At 40.4% G+C, this 24320-nt stretch overlaps 1 protein-coding gene and 1 long non-coding RNA gene across 6 annotated transcripts in view; both read right to left on the reverse strand.

The window, feature by feature from the left end:
• MKX (mohawk homeobox) overlaps positions 1-24320 on the reverse strand; it is a 49126-nt gene that overhangs the window by 19365 nt on the left and 5441 nt on the right. For all 5 annotated transcript variants that reach the window (XM_068172290.1, XM_068172257.1, XM_068172264.1 and 2 more), the window contains 2 exons: positions 18684-18837; positions 17132-17467 (listed from right to left, as the gene is read on the reverse strand). In XM_068172290.1, the coding sequence (XP_068028391.1) occupies positions 17132-17467; positions 18684-18837 (490 nt within the window). The remainder of the gene's footprint in view (positions 1-17131; positions 17468-18683; positions 18838-24320) is intronic.
• LOC137484192 (uncharacterized) lies at positions 9028-11010 on the reverse strand. Its single transcript, XR_011004780.1, has 2 exons — positions 10154-11010; positions 9028-9876 (listed from the first exon to the last, which is right to left on the reverse strand). It is a non-coding gene; the product is annotated as an uncharacterized lncRNA (long non-coding RNA).

Raw genomic sequence — 24320 nt, forward strand, 5'->3', positions numbered from 1 at the left:
TTAGAACACCAAAATTAAGAAAGCCGCTGGTGCAATAGGAACCATATGTGTTTGATATACCCAGCTTCTCTAACATAACATCTAAATACTCAGTTTAAAGAAAATTAAGAGGCTTGTTTACAAAGAACTAGTTTATGTGTTTACAAGACTAAGCTGAATATTTTTAGATGGAACAATTACATACAAGTCATTTCCCCTCATTTTCCCTTGTTTCATGAAGGAATATTACTTTGGAGAAGGAATGTTTTTTTCAATGTGGACAGCTGGAGGTATAGAAAACAGATTTTTGTCACGTGGAACAAATGCAACAAATTCCTTCTTTACAGGGTGTTTCCTTACAGAGATTGAGTATTAGTGTTCATTACACTATGATGCAAAGCCCCACTCATTCAGAAGTGTGCTAATGACTGTGACCCAAAGAAGAGTTAATTCAGATGGAATCCAGGAAAATGAGGCAACACAGAAACCTCATCAGCAGTCCAATCACATGACAAAATGCGAGGCATCTCCAAAGCCACTGCCTGCCAAAAAAAGAAAGACTGCTGCAAGAAAAATACTTTCACAGCTTGATATCTGGGTCTTGTGACTGCTATCCAAACAAGGAGTAAAAGTGGTACTATATAATGTGGCAGGGTAAACAGAACCACCCACTCACCATCACCAATCATGTTTTTAATACAGACACATTCTGTTTCTTCAAAAAATGATGGGAGAAAAAGAAACAAAACCTTTTGTTGAACTTGAAAATTATATGTGTAATTATCAGATCTGGCATGACATATTTTTGGTTCATATATACCATGAATTGTATAGGAATGCATATTTTGACATACAGGATCAAACAACCAGTCCAACCCAGGTGATGTCCTTTCTACTCTACTGACAGATGCTTGTCTTGGAGGAGCACAAAGACACTGCCCCCAGCCAACCGTGCATTAGGTTAAGAAGATTTCTCTCTTTAACTTACAAATGATGACTTGAAAAACATTCAAAGAGAATGTCTGATTTGAAAAATTTACAGAAAGGAGCAGACCTAAAAGAAGTTAAAACTTTCAGAAACACTGGGCCAAGGAAGCCTCCACACTTGGCCAAATTGTCTCACAGTAGCCTGAAAACTACTTACAGTTTTCAAAACAGGTCTTGGTGGAATCCGCCAAAGTCTGGATTGGGTATGATTAAGCCAAAGTATGAGAAGTATTCTATACTTTTGTGTCCAGCTTAGTCAGGGATTGCAGATGCATCAAGAGACTGGGAAATTAATAACCACACATCTCACACAAACAGACGCTTCCATCACTACTACCACTGCCACCAACACTGGAGTATTTCCCAGTCCCAGACTAAGCTGTGGTTTTGCCCTAACTTGTGGAGCAACAGTTTGGATTAATTTGCTTTGTATCCTAAGCAAGGTCATACCCCTTCCTGGAAGTGTTATTTGCTCTTAGCCTGTGTAACATGGAAAAAAATGCCAACACACCACAATTGGACTCAAAGGCTCCTTCTAAGAACGGTGGCAGTATCTTGAATGCTTATCCACCCTCATTTCTCAAACACGTTGAAAAGGAAAATATCAAACTTCTAATTTTTGACTGTTAAAAATGCAGATATCTCCTACCCTTCTCTAATTTATTCTAGAACTCTTCCATGTTACACTCCAGATTCCTACCTCCATACCTGCTTCCTCAGTATTTTATCTTCTTGCCTTCATCCCTTTGATCCCTTTTCTTTCCTTTTCCTTTTTGTTATTGTCCTTAATCTTGCAATCTCCTTTCTGTGTCCTCTTCCAACACTATCTTCTCTTTACAATCTTCCAAAACTTTCTGCTCTTTATTTTCCTATCTGTATTTATTTCCTGGCTCTGAGCTTTTCTTTTTCCCTTCATTCCCTATCTTTTCTTCTATCTTTTCCCTCCTAGAGCTAAAATGATACTCCAGCCGTGACCTACCTGAAAAGAAAGTTACATCTTTTAAGTCCATTGTCAGTACTAAAGGGATGGAAAATACCTCAAAAAGAGCTAAATGACTATTCCAGTCACTGTCCTGGACAAACAAGTGTAACTCCCATCAACAGCTGGAGAAGTTCAGCACCTGAGTCAAGTTATTTCCCATTTGCCACCAGTGACTGTTTGGCGTGGGAGTCCTGCTATAGCAATCTGTCCTCACACTAGGGCATGGAGACACAGACAGAATTTCAAGCAGTGGCTGCAGGGTGTTAGTGATGAGAAAAACAACTCTGATAGTCTAAGTCCTTTCTTCACTCTTAACTGAGAACCAAACCTAACACAACTGTTGAAACTTAAAAAGTAAGGAGGAGACCTGTATAAATATGGAGACAGCTATGCACCACTTCACCCCAGTATTCTGCTGGATCTCTAACAAAATACCAAAACATCACAAGAAAAATTCTTTGCATGGCAGGCATTGTGTAATCAGTATCATTAGTAATGAAAGTCTTGCTCTTGGCTTCAAATAAAGTGGTGTAACATCCTGTCAAAGGACAGAATTACCACAGAAGCAATTAGGTCAAGAGGATAAAAAGACTAAGAAGTGTTCGCTCCCTGAAATTCTTGAGATCTGCCCATTGAAACAGTAATGTTTGCTTTTCAAGACAAAACAAGCTAGCAGAAACATACAGTAGAAATGATCTTTATGGCCAACACTGCAGACAAATTACTGGGGAACACTTTTGTTTTTCATGGTGAATAAATTGCCCTTGTAACACTCCCCAGTTGAAAGGCCAGGTTCCCCTCCAGCTGGTGTTGCCTGGACAAGCTGGAGCTGTCTTGTGCATGGCTCAATCCAACTTGCACACCAGATCTTACAAAATTTTCTCTTTTTTCTTTGTCTTACTCTTTTTATATTGCTTCTGGTGGTTTTCTCTGTGTGTTTTTGTTGCTGCTTGCTTCCCACCCTTACCACTCTCCAAGTGCTTGCCAGGCAGGCACAGCAATTCCATGTAAGGAACACAGGAAAGAGAAGCATTCCTTGATTTTTCTGTGCGCAGAAACTTGCATGACATTTGATCATAGACAGAGATTAAGTCATTCATGAATAGGGCCCAAAGGGAGGAACAACTCCAGAAAAACAACCCTCCTCAGTGAAGCATCCAGGACTCCACAATCATTACTGCCACACTTACAGTTCATAGCCGACCTGGCAAAGCAAGGAATCCAACTGCAGGCTCTGTGGTTTAAATAAAATGTATCTACAGCAGCTTGGATCAATGTTTAAAAATGTTCCATGTTGTTTTAGTCCAAGGGCAAGCTTTTAAAATTAAAAGAAAACTTTGGCTTTAATTACAGATTAAAAGTGAAAGTTGCTTAAAAAGAATGCATATTCTAAGAACAGTAATAGAAGTTAAATAAAATTTAAAACTCATTTTTCTCTCTCCCAGAGTGTGACAAGTCTCCTTGTAAATATTTAAAACACAGGTTTCAGAGCTATTAATTTGTGGACAATATTTAGGGTGCTTCTGCCTTGCTGTTGTGAATCTTTGGCAGAGTTCAACTTTTTCCTACATTTATACTTTCAATCTAAAATAAGTGTCAGATTTTGATGCATGTTACAATGGCCAAAAAATAACCACAACTGTAACTTGTACCTCCTTTTCTTCCCCTAAATTTTGTCACCGCATATGTGTGATGCAGCAGATGTCTCCACCCTGTACATAAATGCAAAGGGTTTATTCCAGAGCAGCTACAAGCAATGTGATCCCACAGTGGTTAGGTGCTACAGTGGAGAAGCTGCTGCTCTTAGGATGATTTTCAGCAACAATTGCCCATCTGAAAATCATTAGTGCATAGCAGTGGATTTTCCACATGTTCATATTCTGGACAAGCAGGTTGCCCTTGAAGTATGGTTCCCAAGGGGAAGAAGGAAAACCCAGAGAAAAGTATTCTATTGTCAGATCACGGTTTCACTAGAGCCAGACAAAAATATGGTCAAGCATTCACATGGCTGCTCTGCTGGCAAAATGATAGGGTACCGAAATGGAGACAGCTAATGAGGAAGGCAAAGAATGAATCTCAGGAAGAAGACCTTAAAGGAGTACAGATTTTTTTTTTTCATTTAAAAATTCAAAAATAGGGGTAAGTATACAAATGTAATGACTTTCAGATTAACGACCTTTCTTTTTATAAGGTCAAAAAGGTTTAGAAAGGGTAGTATTTTCCAATAAAATATCTCATCTTTTAATTCAGCTGTGTTTGAAGCACCAATAAGAAATTATTGAAAGAGCCCAAGTAAAAAAGTGTATTATTCTAACTAGGCAGTATTTGTTATTTAATGCCCCATTAATCGATAATTTGGCTTGAAGAAGGAAAAAAAATGTTGGCAAAAGGGAATGGAATTCTTTAGCTCCTTGTTTTACTTAAGAAAAATTCCCAACGGGCTTCACTTAAACAAAGAACTTTAGTTTTCCACTGGAAAGACAAAAAGAAAATCTTGGTCTAGCATGTCCTGCCACATGCTTTAACTACACAGTAAAAGAGTATGTACTTGGATCCCAGGCACATTTCAAAAGTGTAGTATTTATTAGCTACTCTGTTGCCAAGTTCCACTATTATCATTTTATTATAACTAAGGTATATTTTTACTGACTAAATTATATTTAGGTTTTTAGTTTAAGCATTTGAAGGTCTTGGAGTGTCACGTACAGATGACATACAATATATCAAAGGCCTTTGTTGATTTTCTCCCTCCTCTCCTCTCCAAACAGTTACCCTGTATTTGTGAACTCAGGGCATCTGATTTACCTAAACCCATATTCCAGCTGTAAGATGTGCGGGGGCCAAGGGAGCAATACCCTTGGATGAAGCAGAGCTCACCAAGGACGAAGGTGAGCCCTGTTAGCAGATATCCCACTGCAGGCATGTCCCTCACACCCTGAGGGGCAGGACAAACCCATCTCTCCCTACTACCTCCTTCAGACACCCTGCTCCAACACCCGTCTCTCGCCCTTCGGCCAGCTCACCTAGACCTGGCTTTTTTCCGAGACCTCCTGCTCCCAGCTGGGCCGTGGGCTGGAGGTGCTGCGCGGTGGGACACGGGCTCCCCATGGGCGACGGTGGGCAGGAGCCAGTGGCTCATGGGGGCTCTACCTCAGAAGACGGTCTCCCGTACCTTCTGTAAAAGGACTTTTGGTCCTGTGGGCAGTGTGGAGCCACTGCCTAGCGGCTGTCCAGACACGATGGGAAGATGACACAGCCATGAGGCAGGAAAGGCTTTGGTGGGCTCACATCAGGCTGAGTGCTGCCACTGCTCTGGACAGGGAAGGGGTGTTTCTGAGCAGCCATAAAGCCCACAGGCAGATATCAGAGCTCCCCAAAGCTCAGCAAATGCAGTAGTACCACAGCACTGAATACAGTCTTTATTTTTCCCACTTTGTGCAAGGAATGAAGGATAAGGAGCACCCAAATATGAACACTTACATTCTCCGAGGCTCACAGTCTTTGATCTGTGAGCAAAGATCCCACTGAAAGCAGCAGCAGTTCACAAAATGAAGTTTGGAGAGCTTTGTGAACACATGAACATTGTGTGTCAAATCAGCTTTGGGGCCAAAACACTCAAACCCAGACAAGATCTTGGCAAATTGGATTTTTGTACTTCCAAGCACTTTCAAGCACTATGTTTTAAAACATATCTGAGTGCCTGTCCCTCAATTATCAGGTGAAGATAAAGGCCCTTTGAGTTGGGTATAATATAACATACCCAATATATAACTGTCAACCCCTTCTGAAATAAGAGGGAAGAGAATCAGGTGTGTGAATCTGTGATTTGAATGGGGTATAGAAGAATGAGAAATATTAAGGACATTTTCCCTATATAGATTCACAGCAAATGTAATAAACACAAATTAATGCTTATGTGCACATGTAGCAAGGAGAAACTATCACTCACAGTCTCATTAGACAAGGAGTGAAAACAGCAGCAGGAAGGCTGGGACAAAATACTAAAAGGAAAACAGGCTTATAAAGACACCTGCCATTTTGATTCACTTAAATGTTTAAACAAGTATTTCTTCACCTCGGTTTAGACAACAAAAATAAGCCTTTGCATAAAACAAAAGATTACTGAGATCAATACCTGAAGGTCAGCCTTGTCTTCTCTGCTGACTTTTGTGAAAAGGATTTTCAGCTTTGCAGGGGCAATCTGGAGTAAGCAACTCAGCAAGGCATGGGATTTGAAAGCAAGATATGTCATTATTTGTAGACAATACAGTTGGGAGCCTCTTTTCCTCTGTCTTTGCAAAATTCACTGCCATAGTAAACTTCTGCCCAGCTCTGAGCTGAAGGTGCAAGCACAGCAAAACAGCTAAGGAAATAAAAGTGCATCTGTGTGTATGTATGTATATGAAACATTGTATATCTTACAAACACCACTACAATCTCAAGTGCTGGCCAGAGCAGGACAGCTTTTTTGGTTTCTCTTCACTTCAGAAAGTGTCACTAAACATCCAGCACTACTGAGATTCAACAAGTAGGAGGCCCAGAATTATTGTAATTATGACATCACAGATAGAGAGGGGCTCCAGGCTTCACCCAGCACCCCTGCTCCCCCAGCTGACATAAGTTTCACAGGCTGCATGTGGCTCCCTCTGACACTGCTGGCACAAACAGTGCTGCAGACACCCAAAGCTTTCCCTGATAAAGGAACAAAGGTTGTTGTCTTACGGAGGAAGCTCCTATTTGAAGATGATCCCAGGGAAATGAATTTGATGCAAAAATCAACACCTATGCCAGCTAAAAAGCATGCAAGGGAGAAAAGCAGGACAATGATTTTTGTGTGCCTGTATAAAGGACAACCCACCACCACAGCGCACAGCTGCCATAAATAGTCAGGAGCAGACCATTGGATTTGCACACCAGCTCCAGAACCTGCTCCCTGAGCAGCCACCAGTCCAGACCCTGCATGGTGCAGCCCACAATGGGACCAAGCCAGATCCTGCTCCCTGGGGTAGAAAGAGCAATTGCACAAACAGCGACCTGGGATAGAAGTCTCCCTGAAGTCAAGGGCTGAGACGAATTCTCCAGCACACCAAGAGCTCATTAAAACTGCCCGCAGTGTCTGGCCCACAAAGTACATCCAGTGCAAGGAGCGCAGTCCTGCCGCTGTTTTGCAATGCATTACAAAATACCTTGGCTAGCAGAAAGAATTTGAGGCAATTTACTCCTGAAGAGCCAGGTCGTGAAGAGCCTTCATTTTTCCAGCAAACTGGATTTAAGTTGACAAATAGTAACATAGAGAAAAAAACACCCGGACAAAGTAAGGGGAGATGGAGAAACCGACAACATTTAACTTGATCTTCGAGGGTGTAAATCTGTCAATACCCACAAATGACCACAAGGCCACATGCCAGTTTTCACTCTGAGATACCGTAACCAAGACATTTGGCTGGTACCTCACATTGGAAAGAAAGTTTTTACATTTAGAAATGTAAAACATTGTAACATTTAAGGAATTTTGGCTACAGCCCACTAGCCAGCCTTCCCCCAGCCTCAGCTAGGGGATTATTTTGAATGTTGCTTTGCTTTTCGTGCATCTGTTGCCTAAATCAATGTGGAGGCATGAGGGAGGGACTGAAAATTGGCTCTAGAAATAGTGGTATATTTTAGTGTCATAACTGAGAGTCTTGGCAATTCCTTTTAACTTGAAATGTCAGTGCCATACCAAACGATCTGGTCATCATAACCTCAATTTCTGGCCATCAGTGAAAGAACAGAGATAGAGTCTCTTGATACTGGGTTTCAAGGCCACTGTGAAAAATTAAGGAAAACAGATTTCATGCCTCATTGGAATTTTGCTTTACCTATTTTTGTGTTTCTTTTCAGCTATTCCAGCTTCAAATGTTTATCTGATCTCTTTCTGCTTGAATATTTTTTCACTTTTCCAGATTTTCTACAATGTAATTTACCTCTCCAGATCTCTTCCCTACTTTAAAAAACTCCTGGTCTTTTTTTTTTTTTTTTTTTTTTTTTTTTCACTTATACAAGCCTTTTGCATGCTTTTACTGTTAGGACATATTTCTCCTTTAGCAGATCTAAAGTGATGATTTGATGCCAATTCAATGCCATAAAGCATAAAAGACCTCAACAGGTCTTTAGTAATTGCTGGTAATTTTCCACATCTGCCTCTTTATCTCATACCCTTTAAGTCTGTAGGAAAGTCGATTTAATATCACTGAATCCAACTCTGGTTTTCTGGATAATTAGAAATTGAACTCTACAGATGAACATTAGACAAGGTTTTTGAGAACAGGTGTTTTTAAAAGTGCTCCCCTTTCTCCTTCAAGACCACAAAACTCTCATTTGCAAACAATACCTACAGGTTCCTGACATTTTCTGAATTGCATGTACAAACTCAACCCCAGCATTATTTCATGCAGATATCCCTTCAGTCCACTTCTCAAATTGTGTCAAAACCCTCTCAAAAGCTTCTCTGTGAGTACACATGGAATATCAGAAGTCTGGTCTCACTAAACTGCTTTCATCATTATGTTTCTGGTATTCACATTATGGACAAATGACCTAAAAATTTTCAGTTAAACACATATAGAAAGGTTGGGGTTTTTTTTTCAAATTACAGAATTACTTCAAAACCCACAAACTTGCAAAGGGAAATAGGATTTACTGGATCAGATAAGATCACTATTTTAAGTTTATATTGTCAGACATGTTAAGTGTGTAGCTTTTTAGAAAAGAAAATTTAAATGGGAGGAAGCAATGGTGAATAAAATAATTTTGCAGTTCAATACTGTATCTGTTTTTACATTATTTTAAGAAGAATTAAAAAAAAAATCTCACCCAAAACAAAACAGTCTTCTTATTTCCCTAATTTTTTCTATTACAATCAATAGATAAATTCTACCATTTGCACCAGCACAAATACAATTTCTTAACCTACTTGAGAATCATCAAATGCTGCTTTGGTGCATGAGACCGGAAAGTTTCAAGTGTTTGCCACTCATATCAAAATCTTGCCATGGTAAAGAAAATGCGTGTGTTTGTGCATGTAAGCAAACACAGTCAAAGACCCAAACCATTTTCTTTATTTACACCTATATGACTGAATACAAACAAGCTGTTTTTCACTAGTTTCACCACAGGCATAAAATATTTCAGACTCCAAGACTACTGAGAAGCTCACAGTTTTTTTCACCAGTCATCATGCTCCAAATTTACAAGCCTAACTCAGATGGTTATTACTGGGATGTACCTGCTTAAATCCTTTCCACAGATGGGAGAGTGAACACTGTTCATGCCAAGTTTCAGTCTGGATTGAATTTTTACAGCTGGGTCATAAATGTGCAGATTAAAAGGGTTCTAATGGAAACACAGGTACAACCTTAACTACAGCAACATGAACAGCAGCAAGGTAACACTGCACAAGGGACAGTCTGCGCTACAGGCAGAATCTACCAGGATTTACCCAAAGTCGCATTATTTCTCCCCAGCAGAGGCGGAAGGAGGCTGGGACATGCAGAAAACTCATGCCAGGTGTGAAGTTTCAATTCAGATGTTTTTCCAGAAAGAAGTGAAACTTTTATGGGCTTGCCATTCCTTTAAGTTTATTGCCCCTGCCAGAATGTAAAAAGTCCAGCCCTTTTTTCCCTTCTGCTACTACCCTGTCTCGCCTGTGCCTGCCGTGTCTGCACCCTGTCCCCTCCTGGTCACACTTTCTTGCACCTCACACAGATTAGTATGTTAGTAAGAATCACCGAAGGCAGTGGTCACTTGTGATGAAGATTATAGATTTCATATGTAAAAGTGATCCACTGGGCAATAAAGAGTTTTGTCCCTGTCATTTCTCTTTTTCATGCAGGTGCCATGAGCAGATGTCTTGGTGCAGGAGCAGAGTCAGCTGCAGTGCCACAAGAGCCCTGAGGAGCAGAACAGGCACATTTCAGTGCTGGAGACAGCACAAGTCTTGCTCGTAACCCAGTGATCTGCCTCCAGCCATGGCTTTGTCTGCTCAAAAGTGCTTCCCCATCACTGATATAAAGTAATGTGTGATTTGTAAGCCACTTCTGATGAGGTGACAGCACACATCTCTTTCTTTGTGTTTTATTCCTCTTTTCACTATTCCATGTATAAAATCATGCCATATTTTTAAAGTTCATTGGCCTACATCTCCCCTTTGGCACAAACAGCTGACACATTTTGCTGCTGGATCTCCTGGTTAAGGGACTGAGCAGATACACCCTCCTTTGTGCCTCCAGAAGCATTCTGGCGGACAGCAGCAGTGCCAGGGCCCCTCTGCATGCACACCAAGGCAGCATGAGGCAGCCAGGCTGTGGAGACATCCCATGGGATGCAAACCACTGCTCCTGCCTGGTGCTGCCCTGCTGTGTCCCTGGTCCTTGCACCAGGGCTGCAGCACCCAGGGCTTTCTGCTGCCCTGCTGGAGCTGGTACATGGCTCATTTACCTCGTCTCGTTATCTCACTCGAGTCCCACTCTGCCCTCCTCTCTGAACAGTGTTTCTTTTTGCAGCAATGGCTGCAGCTGGCTGATGTTTCCAAGGCTGAGGGACCCCTGAATCAGGGCAGAAGCCATGGCAAGGCAGCACGTGAACCTGGCGTTTCTGCTGCAAGAGATCTGCACACAAATTTGGCTACTGGGGAAAATCCTGCTCAGGCAGTGGAAGGGGAGAAGGAATCACATCCATTTCACTAAATGAGTTTTCCCAAGCTGTAGTTTCACACACTCTTTAAATATCCTTAAATTAACTGCTAATTTTCTAACTAATTTCCCTATTATATTCATTACTAACCATGCAGTCTAGAGCTAAAACTGGAAAATAGTCTGATTTATGACTATGTGTTTTTCCATGTACATAATTTCCTGAAACATTCACATTTTGGCTGGCCCCAGGTTTGAAAACCAAGTATAATTCTGAAGACATTCGGAACAATGGGAAAATGGGGATAAATATTTTTTTCTCTTTAAAAACACCTTTACTAAATGAGTAAAGTCTAAGGCTTGCCAGAGAACAGCCCTTGCTGAGGCCTGGAGCATTGACTAATGCTAAAGAGTATTAAAACATAAAGTTGTCAGAGACTGGTGACAGTACCACACATTTTTCCTGCTGTGTCTGAGAGGGGTCTCGGGCAAGCACAGGGATCTGATGCTTTTTGGCCAGTGCTGTGAATATTTTATTGGGAAAATGTTAATGGTCTTGGAGAAACAAAGGGAAGCTTGCTGTACCAGCACAGGCAGCAACAACCTGTGGCCATGGAAACATGGCTGGTGCCCTGAATTTTTTGGTGTCTTCTCTGCTTTTTCGGTCAAATGTTTTCCATTTCAAATCATTCATGCAGGAACATCCCATTGCCTACAATGATAAAGCTGTCAGGAGTCCTGACACGTGCTTCTCTGCGGCAAGCTGATTTGAAGAAAATCCTCTGCAGCCAACAACTGGCTCGAGACAGTTTTTACTGAAGCATGTGGAAAATTTGCCAGGACATCAACAGAAGCAAAACCAGAAGATGTGCCCACAGTCCGCCTCTGCTCTGTGGGGTCTCCACAGCAATTATACCTGAATTATAGAACAGGGACAAATATGCTGCTATTTGAAGCACATCTTATCTGCACAGAGGCGGATCTCTGGAATCTTTAATATTTTGGGTTTAAACAGGAAAAAAAGCCTTAAACATTCATAACCTTTGGCATCTGAAAACAAACCCATAAACCAAGAATGCACAGGTTTTGCATCCAGCACCTGTGAGAAAACAAATACTCTCTTTTCCAATAAAAGAATGGAGTGAAGTGGCACAGGAAAACTGCACTGCTCGGAGTGCTGCTTCCCCTGTCAGCAGGGCTGGCTCCAGGCAAAGCTCTTCCTTGCTGGCTGGCAGTTCTTGGGTGCCCAGGCTTTTGGGACAGTGCTCTGCCCCCAGCTGTTGCTGTTCCCAGCCCACCCAGTGCTCTCTTCCTCCATTCTCCTACTTGAGAGAGGTTGGAACTGCCACCTTCCCACAAAAAAGATTCGGTTTTGATGAAGCACTGTTTTTTGGGGTCATGTGAAGAAAATCCTGACACATACCCATTGCAGCTCAGGTACTGAGAAATCAAGAAACTAAAGAGAACTAAAAAACCAGCTTATTTGATTTTTTTGGTGTTTGAACTGAAAGAAATGCAGTAAGTGAACCAAACTAGCAGGGAATGGGTGGGATCTTTAAAGTTCTCAGGTTTGGGCTATCACATCTGGTATATTAAACCTGATGCTTCCTGTGCAGTAAAGCCATTTCCTTTTATTCTTTCTTTAAGAAAAACAACAGAACAGTAAATTAAACACAATCTTCTCAATTCTCAATTCCATGCTATTTTAGTTGACGAATCAGGTCATGTAAAAATAAAATTCCTGCAGAAATACGATCTTAACTGTGTAACCTTCAAATTGCAGTTATGCCCTGTGTGCATTTAACACTGTACTTGATATTCACCTTTTACATTTCACTTCTGGATGACATTAGGATCTGCAAAAAAGACCTCCTTCAGCTCTCCCAGGTTACCATTCATTTCAAAGTATCCCCAAGGTTTCCAGTACTATTTAGATCCAACTTGCAAAAGTCACTGCTGTGAGCAGTTTTTGTAGGTCCCTTGAGTTGTTTCTGAAAACAGGTTCCATTGTGTTCATATTATGCTTTCAAATTTTATGGCTTATTTTTAAATTACATGTTAATTTCTAAAAATGTTAAATTGAGAGGAAAAGTTGGCAAGGACCACACAAAATCACAGCACTGTTCTGCAGTTTGTGTCTCTCTACAGTACTTCTGTGCATGGCTACACCCTTACATTTAAGTGCTCTGTAGGAATGTGGGCCTGATCCTGCAGAATGCCAAGGGTCTCACCAGAGGTGCTCAGTGTGCTCCAATAAATGACCCAGGATAGTGCTTTATAAATCAGCAACTTTGCAAGATCCAAAGGAAAGAAAGAAAGGAAGGCGAAAGGAAAGAAAAAGTCAGTAGTAATGAAAACATCAGAAACAGAGCGCACTCCTGAGTATGAATGTCTAAAAATAGAGATCAAACATCTTCAAAAATCGGCCAGTCGTTCAAGCTCTTGTTTAAAACCATCCTCTTTTCCAGGCCTGCAAGTCTTGAGTTTCCTCACTGTTTTTATTTGTTCTGGCTTTTCTACTGTGCTAAGTAATATATAAAGTGAAATCAATGAAAAATTTGCCTAGAGAAAAAGTACTCCCTGTCCTACCATTTTATCTCTTTTTCTCTTGTTTTAATTTTTTCTTTCCTTCACTAGATAACAATATCCCAGAAAGCTGGGAATTTTTCATTTCCTTGTGCTACAACGATGCAGAACATTTTGTTTCTGCAGGTCACTGACAATAGGGAACTCAGGGAGCACTGCAGCTTGATTACAGAAGAGTCAGCATTTTAGTGATCCGTAAACCAAAGACTGACGTTGCCTATTTAGATTTATATTCAGCTTCACTACAAACATTAGATCTTTTCCTTGTAGATTTCTGCAGTGCTTGTTGCCATCAAGACTGTTATTTCTGCATGCATTTGTACAACAAATATGGGTAGACAAGTCTGCTTTCACTTATTCCTGTCACACAGAGAACCCGCTGTGAGTGACTGCATGCCAAGCAGTTAGTGAAAGCCAGTTCTCCAACATGGCTTTTTAACTAAACAAAAGCACTGAACCAAACCTTTCAGTCATCAGTTTAAGACGCATATTTGACCAATTATCTACACTTACATATTTTACCTGCACCAGGATTGATCTGAACTGAAATGATCTGCTTTAAGTGAACACACTTGTGTATGTCCTGTTACATACATAAGGATATCAGCTTACGACAGAACGGCTTAGGGAAGCCTGTGCCATACCCGTGACGGCTGCTCTCTTCCCCGGCTGCCTGCACTGTCTGCCCGTGCCACCTCCCGCAGCAGCTCCCTGGGGCTGGGGAATGGCAGTGTGGGCACTGCACCTGCGAGGGCTCCGACTCCGGATTGCTGCTCCAGCCCCAGCACCGAAACTGCTTCCCATGAGCTCGGGATAATCGCGTGGAGGTATAAAACCAGGCTGCTCTGCTGACAGTCAGTTATACAGCCTGTCCTTGATCTTTATGTGGGATTTCCCAGTTGCATGAAGCTGGAGTAGCATATGGTCCCGTGTTTATAAGCATGTTAATGACTGAAATGGGAACCTCTACAACCCCTTTTCCTTATAAACTTTAAACTGCAATTTCTTGTTTTTGTTATTGGACACTGCACTCGTACACCGTTAATTTGGTGCAGGCTGTTGAGACACATGTGGCCACACTGACCCTGGGTGCTGGGCACACAAAGCAGCTCCAGACACAGTGATGTACCTGAAATCAGGGTCCAGCCCCTAATCAGAACCAGACAGGGTGAGTAAACTTTCTTACGCATGATCTGCTAAAAAAAGTTACTTTTCCAGGGAAGCACAATAAAGAATTAGTTTAAACTTCAGTGACTTCCCATCCTTACAGGCACAACGACCTTGCCAAACATTTCTCAAAAATAAAACATCAATCAGCTTTCACTCTGTGCTTTTTGAAATTCTGCTTAAAATGTCTTCATAAATTAAAACGTCTAGTAGGGACTTGACAATCCTGCAACAGCTCCTTTGTGATAAAAATTAGCTGTTCTGCGCTACAAAAAATTGCAGTGTGAAACTCCTTGTAAGTGGTGATATCTCACTTAAAAATACACTTGCCACTTTCAGGAGGGTAAAGTCAGCCAAACCCTGTTATTTACTTAACCAAAATGTGTTACAGCTATTTTAGAAAACACAGATACAGGTCTGGTACCATACTGCACTAAGAACTGGCAACCCAGGTATTCAAATTACAAAGAAAAAACATTTTAAAAGTATATCATCCTTATTTATCTCTCCCTATCTAACAATCATGTGGATAATGTCATCTATTTGAAGGTAAGTTTCATAAATGGACAATACCTTGAAAGTATATGCTTTCTTAATGAAAAGTTTAATTCCTGCATGTGTAACATCAGAAAATCATTAATGGGACTGTAATCTTGTAACTGAAAAAAGCCCATTTGTACCTGTATTTCCTGAATATTCACACATATGTAGCAACAATATAGCAAAAAAATAATGTGTATATATATATATATATATATATATATATATATATATATAATATGTATATAATGTGCACATATATGACCTTTTTTTCTTTCTCTATACTGCTTGTCTGCTTTCAAAGTGCAAAAAGAATAAAACTATATCCTAAGAGATGCTGGTCTGTTCTCAAAAAAAGTGAAAATGTTAAGGAAGATATTTAGGAACTGACTTAAATACAATCTCAAGAAGAATTCCAGGAATGTTACTTAAGAATTTTAAGGACAAGTATACTAGTTTTTAGTCATTCCAAAACAGCTGGTGAATTTATACAATTGCAGTGTGCCTCCCTCAGCCTTCACATTAATAGCCATATTTTTCAGTGCAGCTTGAAATTTGTCAAGAAGAACTTTATCCAGTAGCAAATGTATTATAAATTTTAAAAAGTCATTGCATCCATTTTTAGGTTATGGTATAAAGCACAGAAAACCAGAAGTTTATGTATCTGAGCTTCTGCATCTGCTCTTGAGTAACTTTTCACTTAAAAATAAAGCTTGGCAAACAATATACTTGTAATACAGACCAAACGCATTTGGTATGTTCAGAAAAAAAAAAAAAGAACAGAGTTTCTTTTGAAACTTGCTAATTGAGCAGGCACTATTCTTTCTCCCCATGAGACCCCATTTCCCTACAGGGGCCACACTCATTCTCTGGTCATTCCCAACAACCTGCACACACAAACATCCTCCTAATCCCCATCAACAGAACTCAGCCTTGTGGCCCCTCCACATGGACAAAAAAACCCACAGGAAATGTGCCAGAAAAGAGAGCAAAGGCTGCAAACTGGAGAAGTTGCAAAGGCACCTGAACCTGCCTGCCAAGGAAGCCAAGGGGAACCAAGTACAAAATGTAAATCTGTATTAACTTTACAGCAAAATCCTCCAGTACTTTTCAGCAATTTCCATCCCTGAAGTGATGCTGTCTTCAGGGTGGTCCCTGGCAGAATAACCTGCCAAGAAAGGCCCAGAACAACCCAAGGGGCTGCTGCAATGAGTTGAAACCCTGGGATGCTGGTGGCAACCTTCAGAGACTGGGGTGCAAAACTTCGTATTTTTCAAAATGAAATTTTTTTCACCTTATGTCTCAAAGAAATACAGAAGAAGTTTCACAAGAGAAGCCTTCCAGCATCCCCTGACTTAAGCAAATCCTGATCTTGCCCTGATTTACAGCAATTTACTGGCATGAACCAGGCAGTCCCATGTGCCTTGCTCTGACTGGTAACACAGTGGATGACATTACAACACGCTTGTATGTTTTTATTGCTAAGATTACAATAATAAGCTATGTGTAACCCTTCAAAAAACAGCAAGACAAGGTATTTAATGGCCAAGTCTGTGGCCCCTTAGTTCAGGAGAGTGATGCAGAAATTAGTCTTCACTAATGCCTGTATTCCTGAGAGATGCATGAGCACCAAAGGGTCACATTCTGGACAAGGCACTCTGAGGACAGAAAAGGTGCTGTTCAACAGGGGAAGGTGTTAACATGCACTCCACTGAAGGGCATATGACTCATGTAAGTGTCACAAACAGCCACCTTGAAATTTCAAAGCCCTCTTCCTCCTCCCAGCTGTGCCAAGGAGAACTTCAGTCCTCCTCTAGTCCTCCCTTATTGTAATAGAATATGGAAGAGTTTCTCCTTCCTCTGGCTCGTCTTAGTGCTGAGAAAAAGTGGCCTGTAAGTGTAATTTCAAAAATTATCCCCATTGCTCCATTTGAAAAGCAAACCAGCTTCATTAGTGGTCATTAACAGCACTTAACAGTAATACTGCAGGTAGAACTTCTCCAGAGAATGAAAGGGTGGACAGGATTTATCCACCCTGATATGAGAGGATGGACAGGAGTAATCCACTCTCATGCAAGAAGATGGACAGGAATTATCCACTGTGATATGAGAGGATGGACAGAAGTCTCAAAAAAAACCACAATCAGGCGACACTTATTCCAGGAGCCACTGTCTACTGAAAATGTCTGTAATAGAAATCATGCAGAAAAATATCCCTTACCTGACCGATAGACAAAATTGCCTTCTGTCTCTGATGATGATGGAGACACCAGTTCTTCCTCAAATTCATTGGAACTAAATGAACCAGAATGATTCCTTTGCCTTGTTTTTTCCATCATAGCTGCATTAGTAGCCATGACGTGTCTCAAGGAGTCATTTAGGTAACGATTCAGTAAGCTGCTTTTGTATTTGGGGGGTGACACATAATCCTCATTGGTACTTGCTTCTGGTCTCACTCCTGTTTTTATTACTGAACTTTCAGTTTTAATCACAGTGTGATGAACTGGTTTGTTATATCCCCCTTCATTCATAAGGTTTCTTGGAGGATTTTCTCCATCTGAAAAAAAAAGAACAAAGATACAGTAATACATTGAGTACTTAACATTTAACATGAGGCTTTCTCTCCATGTTTTGAATTGTGATAAATATAACTAAAACTAGACAGTAACTTCAGCATTAGACACTGATTTTCATTTTCTTCTGTTCACACATTGCTCACAGTAGTTCCCATGATTCTCAGATGTTCCAGGTATTCTAAATTAATTAGCTGTAGAAAGGTCTTTGAGTCTAATTTGTTCATGAGTAACACAAGACAGATAGAAAAAATGGAAAGTGCCCTAACTCAATGATAAGCATTTAAAAAGCTGTGTGAATAGGCTGAATTCTTACTATCATAACATGAAATTTGGTTTGCCTCAATACCACAGAATATTTAGGTACATTTGCTTAAATGGTACCCTTTTAATTGTTCTGCAAGCAATCTTTTCAAGGGAAGTGAGTAGAAATGTGAGTACATTCCCACATTTTTCAAGAAATGTGAGTACAGACTGAAATTGGAACAAAGATATTTGAAATTGACTACAAATTGAGACATACTCTTCTAAAAATTCACATACAGATTTCTGACAATGTTCTGTAGGATTTGTTCCTGTCATTGTATCTCCATGTCACAACTGTCTAAAAAAAGCACTCACAGACAGAATTAATACAAGAATTCTATTAAAATACAGGGTACTTTAAAAAAACATCCTGCTTTTGTTAATTTGAGTAAGAAAGAGAATTCCAGTACATCCTTTATGGAAAACAGCTGCTAGCAAACTACATCAAACAAATAACAGTAATATTCAGTTTACCTTCTAAGATGCCCCTCTAATCAACCTTTTAATGATGTATATTGCTATAGGCCTACCACGAAGGAGTGTAACAGTCAAGTGATTTCTCATTTCTTCATACCAACAAATGTAATCCATTTTTTCCTTTAATGCAGACTAAAGGAATAAGCTTGTAGAATGCAATGAACAAAAAATCATCTTTCTAGCAACAATGGAATATAGTAACAAGCAGCCAGATTGCCACCTTGAACAACTTACACAATCCTGCTTTGCAAGGCTGCCTAGTAGTTGGGAGCCAAAAGAGGCACCTAATTCACAAAAACAATACAGGCATAGCCGCTGAGGGTATCTGTGATTAAAAATTAGAGCTAACTTAGGGTATCTAATACTTTCTAAATATATTTTAATCAGTTTAAAATCGATAAAAGAGCATCAACAAACCTTCCGAGCATGAGTCATCGCTGCTCACGCTGAGTCGCTCAGCATTTCCCTGAACATATTTGTTGTACAGTTTTATTCGTAAAGCCCAGCTCAGATCTGGCTGCCTGACAGTGTTCTTCAGGCGACGTCTTGCATTGGCAAACCAGTTTGATACCTGCATACAAACGTGTGCATTAGCTTCCCCTGAAAATCAGGCAAATAAATTAATCCATAGAGCCCTCAAGAGTTTTACGTATGCTTCAAGGGTACCGCAAACAAGAGAAATAGGAACAGAAGTCCACGACATTACCACTGAGCAGAGCAGGAACCTCATACAGGAAGGCAATTTCAGGCTTCCCACCCTTCCCAAGTGTTAGCAAAACCACATTATCACAAGGTTTCAATTAAGGTGTCCCTAATACCAGTTTTATATTAATCTTTTTTTTTTTAATTTAAAGATAAAACCCTGAACTTTTAATATGAACCTTAAATATATTACAACTTCCTAAATTAAATATCTAATATTCAGGAATTTCCTTTGATATTTATATAGGCTACAATAAGGCTATTGAACAGAAAAAGACATTCTAAATTTATACGTGTAAAAGCTCAAATTCTCCCTTGCACTTGAACAGAACTCTTAGTCTTGACAGGCTGTGGGCATCAGGAAAGTCTTACACAAAGAACAATGTACTTTGACTCAATGCAGAAATCAAACATTTGCTCTACAGACAAGCTGATTTTAAAAATTCTTTTTGTTGTGGACAGCTTAAAAATAGTAAAGATGCAATTCCTCACAAGGTGACTACTAAACAATAGTCTGCTTTGTCTTCCTTCCCAACTGCAGAGCATTTCCTAGAGTTTGACTTAGCAAAATGGATACATGTTAGTATCTCTCTAGCATATAGACTCATTACAAAGTCAGGTTCAAACACAAGTATTTCACAGTGTTTTAGGCACTGAATGAGCAAAAAGGCACAGACTACCCTTCAGTACCAGCAGTGCTAATTAAACCACCAAATAGGATGCAGGTACTTGCAGTGACTTTTCATGAAAGCACACCTGAGAAAATGCTGGCCTTGATTCTACTGCAACTCAAAAAGATAGTAAATAGAAAATACTGACAACTCTATCTTTACTATGAGCAAGAGCAGAGGCAAGTGACCTACAGTCTAATGATATTTGCTTAGTGATAAGTAAGGTGTTAAAATTACTATTTAATGATGGCAGGAAAAAGTGCATTTTGACATGACCTCTGCAAGAAGGAGGCAGAGTAGCATCATTTGCAAAGGAGAATGTAAAGAATGTTAGCAGCCTACAGCCCTGTTCACATCTTTGTGTTGTGAACATGCACAAAGAGAAAGCCAGACTACTGTCGTCATATTCTGACCTGGGAACGACCACACCATTTAATTTACATCAACCTGCAAAGCAAGTTCATACATGTTTTATCAATACATGCTACCCCACCTAATAGAGAGCCAAACTGTAGACCTTAGCATTGGTTTTTGGCCCTAATTTTGTCATCTGTCTGTTGTAGCTAAGGTTACTGTACAAATTACACAGAAGCATCTAAATATTCTGGATCAATCATCTCTTCGTAAGTGATTATGAGAAAAATAAACACTACGTGCCTAAAGAAAAAGCAAAGCTTCAGTTCAGAGTCCCAGCTAGAACTTAGCAGGGGTGGCTTATGCCCGTCACTTTGATTTTACATAAAATGATGTTTACATGAAACAGGGTTCCACTGAAAATACGTTGAGTGATGGATCAGTGCTCACATGGCAAACACATAACTTTACAAGCCATGTCGTTTACTATGACAGGTTAGAAAACCAAAACTGTAGCAATTTTCATTCTCTTCTGAGGCTACTTGCTTGTAATCATCGTATTTACACAGTATTTTTTACAGTAAATGAGATAGGGTGGGCTGGAATCCATGCACTTTCTAATGCTGTTAGTAAAGTCACTCCAGACTGCTCAGCTGAAGCAGCAGTCACCTGCTGCATGACAGTGTAATTCTGAAATCAAGTATTTAACAGTAGAGATGGATCAATCCAGGGTCCCAATCAACAGGATTGCAGTTACTGTAGCATTTTACCAAACTGACAGCTTTCCAACCTCACAGAAGAAAAATTTCATTATGCTTCATTTTATTACATATTGAAATTTTTCATCAGTGAAGTGCCATTTACAGAAAAGATAGGGTAGTATTAGTGTGATTCATACATAAAAGCAATTAAATTTAGCAGGAGTGATTTCTGCATGGTGCTCTTGGTTTATTTTGGGCTCATTCTTCCTATGCCATTGCTTTGCTTTCTGCATATCAATATGAAAAGATGATTCATATTTTAAGTCTTCTGCTATAGAGAAGGGAATAGTAGTATTTGATCATTATTTTGTAATGAGATAAATATATTGCACCTTGTCCTCCTGCTCTTTATGGAGCAGATGATTTTAAGTGCCATCACACAACACATACAAGACAATCAGGGGATCAGGCCCAGCCAGCAAAGACTTGTGAAAGGCAAGTTCTGCTTGACCAACCTGATCTTCATCTACGACAGTCTGACCCACTCAGTAGAGGGAAAGGCTGTGGATGTGTCTACCTGGACATCAGTAAAACCTGTGACAACATTTCCCACAGCATCTCCTGGGAAACTGGCTGTCCATGGCTTGGATGGGTGGGCTCTTTGCTGGGCAAAAAACTGTTGGGACGGCTGAGCCCAGTGAGTGTTGGTGAATGGAGCTACATCCACCTAGTCACCGGTGTTCCCCAGGGCTCGGTATTGAGAGCCAGTTATGTTTCATAGCTTTATCATTAATCTGGATGAGGGGATCAAGGGCACCCTCAGATGGTTTGCAGAGATACCAAATTGGGTGGGAGTGTTGACCTGCTGGAGGGCAGGCAGGCTCCACAAGGGATCTGGACAGGCTGGATCCATGGGCCAAGGCCAGTGGTATGAGGTTCAACAAGGCCAAGTGCCTGCCCCTGGGTCACAACAACCCCTGCAGTGCTACAGGCTGGGGGAAGTAAATGGAAAGATGCCTGCTGGAAAAGGATCCGAGGGTGCTGGTTGACATCACCTGAACATGAGCCAGTGAGTGTCCAGGTGACCAAGAAAGCCAAAGGCATCCTGGCCTGGATCAGCAATAGTGTGGTGTCAGAGACTGGAATCCTTTGGCATATGGTCTGGATTGCATCTTAATTCAGGCAGAAGCATTTCTAACAATTTTAAGAACCTGACCATAACATGAGGCCAGCAGGACCAGGGCAGTGATTGCACCCTTGTGCTTAGCACTGGTGAGGCTACAACTTGAGTGCTGGGTCCAGTTCTGGGCCTCTCAATTCAGGAAGGACACTGAGGTGCTGGATAGAGTCCAGGGAATGACAATAGAGTTGGGGAAAGGTTTGGAGCACAAGTCTGATGAGGAGCAGCTGAGGGAGTTGGGGGGGTTTAACCTGGAGAAAAGGAGGCTCAGGGAAGATTTTATTGTTCTTTACAACTACCTGAAAGGAGGTTGTAGGTGGGGGGTCAGTCTGTTCTCCAAAGTGACAAGTGATAGGACAAGAGGCCTCAAATTAAATCAGGGGAGGTTTAAATTGGATAGCAGGAAAAATTTCTTTACAGAAAGGATTGCCAGGCATTGGAACAGGCTGCCCAGTGAAAGTTACCATGGTTGAGACACTGTCCCTGGAGGTATTTAAAAGAAATGAAGACCGGGTGCTTATGGACATAGTTTAGCAGTGGACCTGCCAGTGCTGGGTTAATGATTGGACTCAATGACTATAAAGGTCTTTTCCAACCTAAATGACTCTATCTTTCTGAAAGAACCTCAAGTCAGCTTTCAGAAGAGAAACGTTTAACTGAAGCATGAAGCAGCAAATTCACTCTAGTAACTCTTATCCCAAATGCAATTAAAACAAGGCCTATTAAAGCCTTGGAAGAAAGGGAAGTTAGTCAAATCCATTTAGGAGATTTTTAGGCTTCATCTATAATGTGGTAATCTCTAGCTGCTTTCCAGCTTTTGGGCACTGGTGCATGTTGGTGGAAAATCCTGATTTCTAAGGCATCATGAGAGTCAACACCTCTCTCACTCTTCAGTCTTGGACAAGCTCCAGGGATGTGAACTGGAACAGTCTGCATGGCCACAGGCTGTACCAGTCAGCACGCTCGCCCTGACCTCCAGCCACCACCTGTCTCCTTCAAAGACAACAATAGTTTTACCACTCATTTCAGCCAGCCCCAGATGTTACATTGTCTATCCATGTGGTCTTTAAAAACCTGACTGTCCACTGCTGTAGGTCCCAATCAAGAGTGCCAGTTTACACTACACTTACCTAAACCATTACAAAAAGAAACAACCAAAGCAGCCAAAAACATCCAACCTTTCCCATGGTCCCAAGCTGTGCTACTGTGATCTCCAAAAATAATAAAAAAAACAACAAAAAATTATTTAGATATAAGCCAGTGGGAAAATCTTTGTCACATAAACCTCCCAAGAAGTAAGTATCTTGAAAAAACACAGGATGAAACTTCTTGTAAAGTAACAATCCTGTAGTTCTTTGAGAAGTAGAAAGACAAAACCCAAGGGGAACGATAATAGATGTGCTTTCCAGCATTCATTTTTTTTACAGCAGTTCAGTCGTTCTCTAAGAGCATCAGGTACTTATATCAGCATCATGAAATATTGACCCTCTGGCTTTACTTCTGAAGACACATCTTCAATTTTATTGTAATTTGTTCTGCTTCAGAGCTTAACAGCGGCCAAACTTTCAGAAAGGGAACAGACATCAAGTGATTCTCCTCCTCCAGTAATCCAGATATGCCTTTATAAATCTGAATATTATTAAATCCATAGCAGCACATGACTGATATACAAATCTTTGTATTGAAAAACCTTCTTTCCAACAATACACACATTCATATTTCTTTCTGGAAGGAATATACTGCCATTTTTCTTTTTTATTTCACAAGAACATCTAAACCAAAATTTAAAATAAAACAAATCAAACACTGTGGTAATAATACAAATGAAAATGTAGCATATTAATAGGACAAGTTATTGGATTCTGAATTGGAATCTAATTGGAGTAAAATATAAAATGCCTTTTCAAACTATATTGCTTTTTTGGTTTCCTGCTTTGGCAGTTGTGGAAGCAGAAAACTTTGGACTGTTGGACTGAAATCTGCAATAACATTTGCCTTGAAGACTCCCAAAGACCTTGTTGGCCTGCACAGGAGTAAGTCAGCCCAGAATTTGCCCCAGGTTTTGCTGCTACTAGTTAAGAAACAAGATGATTTATGATTCCTGCAAAATCCTACCTCCTTGAAAGAGTCTGATTTTTCTTCAGCACTTCAGTCGGACACGCATCTGGAATAGTCCCCTCGCTGTCCCACTGCACCCAAGAACAGTGGGGTTGGCCAAAGTATTAGTATAGTAGAACAAATTAATTTAAAATCAGCCAACTGAGTGATAGAAAAATTAATGAAAATAAATTTGTGGAAGATTTGACATGCAGATACAAAAGTTATTAATCATTAGCATGCCATTAGTTTGTCCTAATAACAAAAGTAAAAAAACAGGGCTGGATGTTCACCTCTTTGTCTCATGGAAGAATTGGTTTTATCTATGCCATGGTCCTGAAAAAAAGGT

Source organism: Anomalospiza imberbis, chromosome 1 (assembly GCF_031753505.1).
Source record: "Anomalospiza imberbis isolate Cuckoo-Finch-1a 21T00152 chromosome 1, ASM3175350v1, whole genome shotgun sequence".
Lineage (NCBI taxonomy): Eukaryota > Metazoa > Chordata > Aves > Passeriformes > Viduidae > Anomalospiza > Anomalospiza imberbis.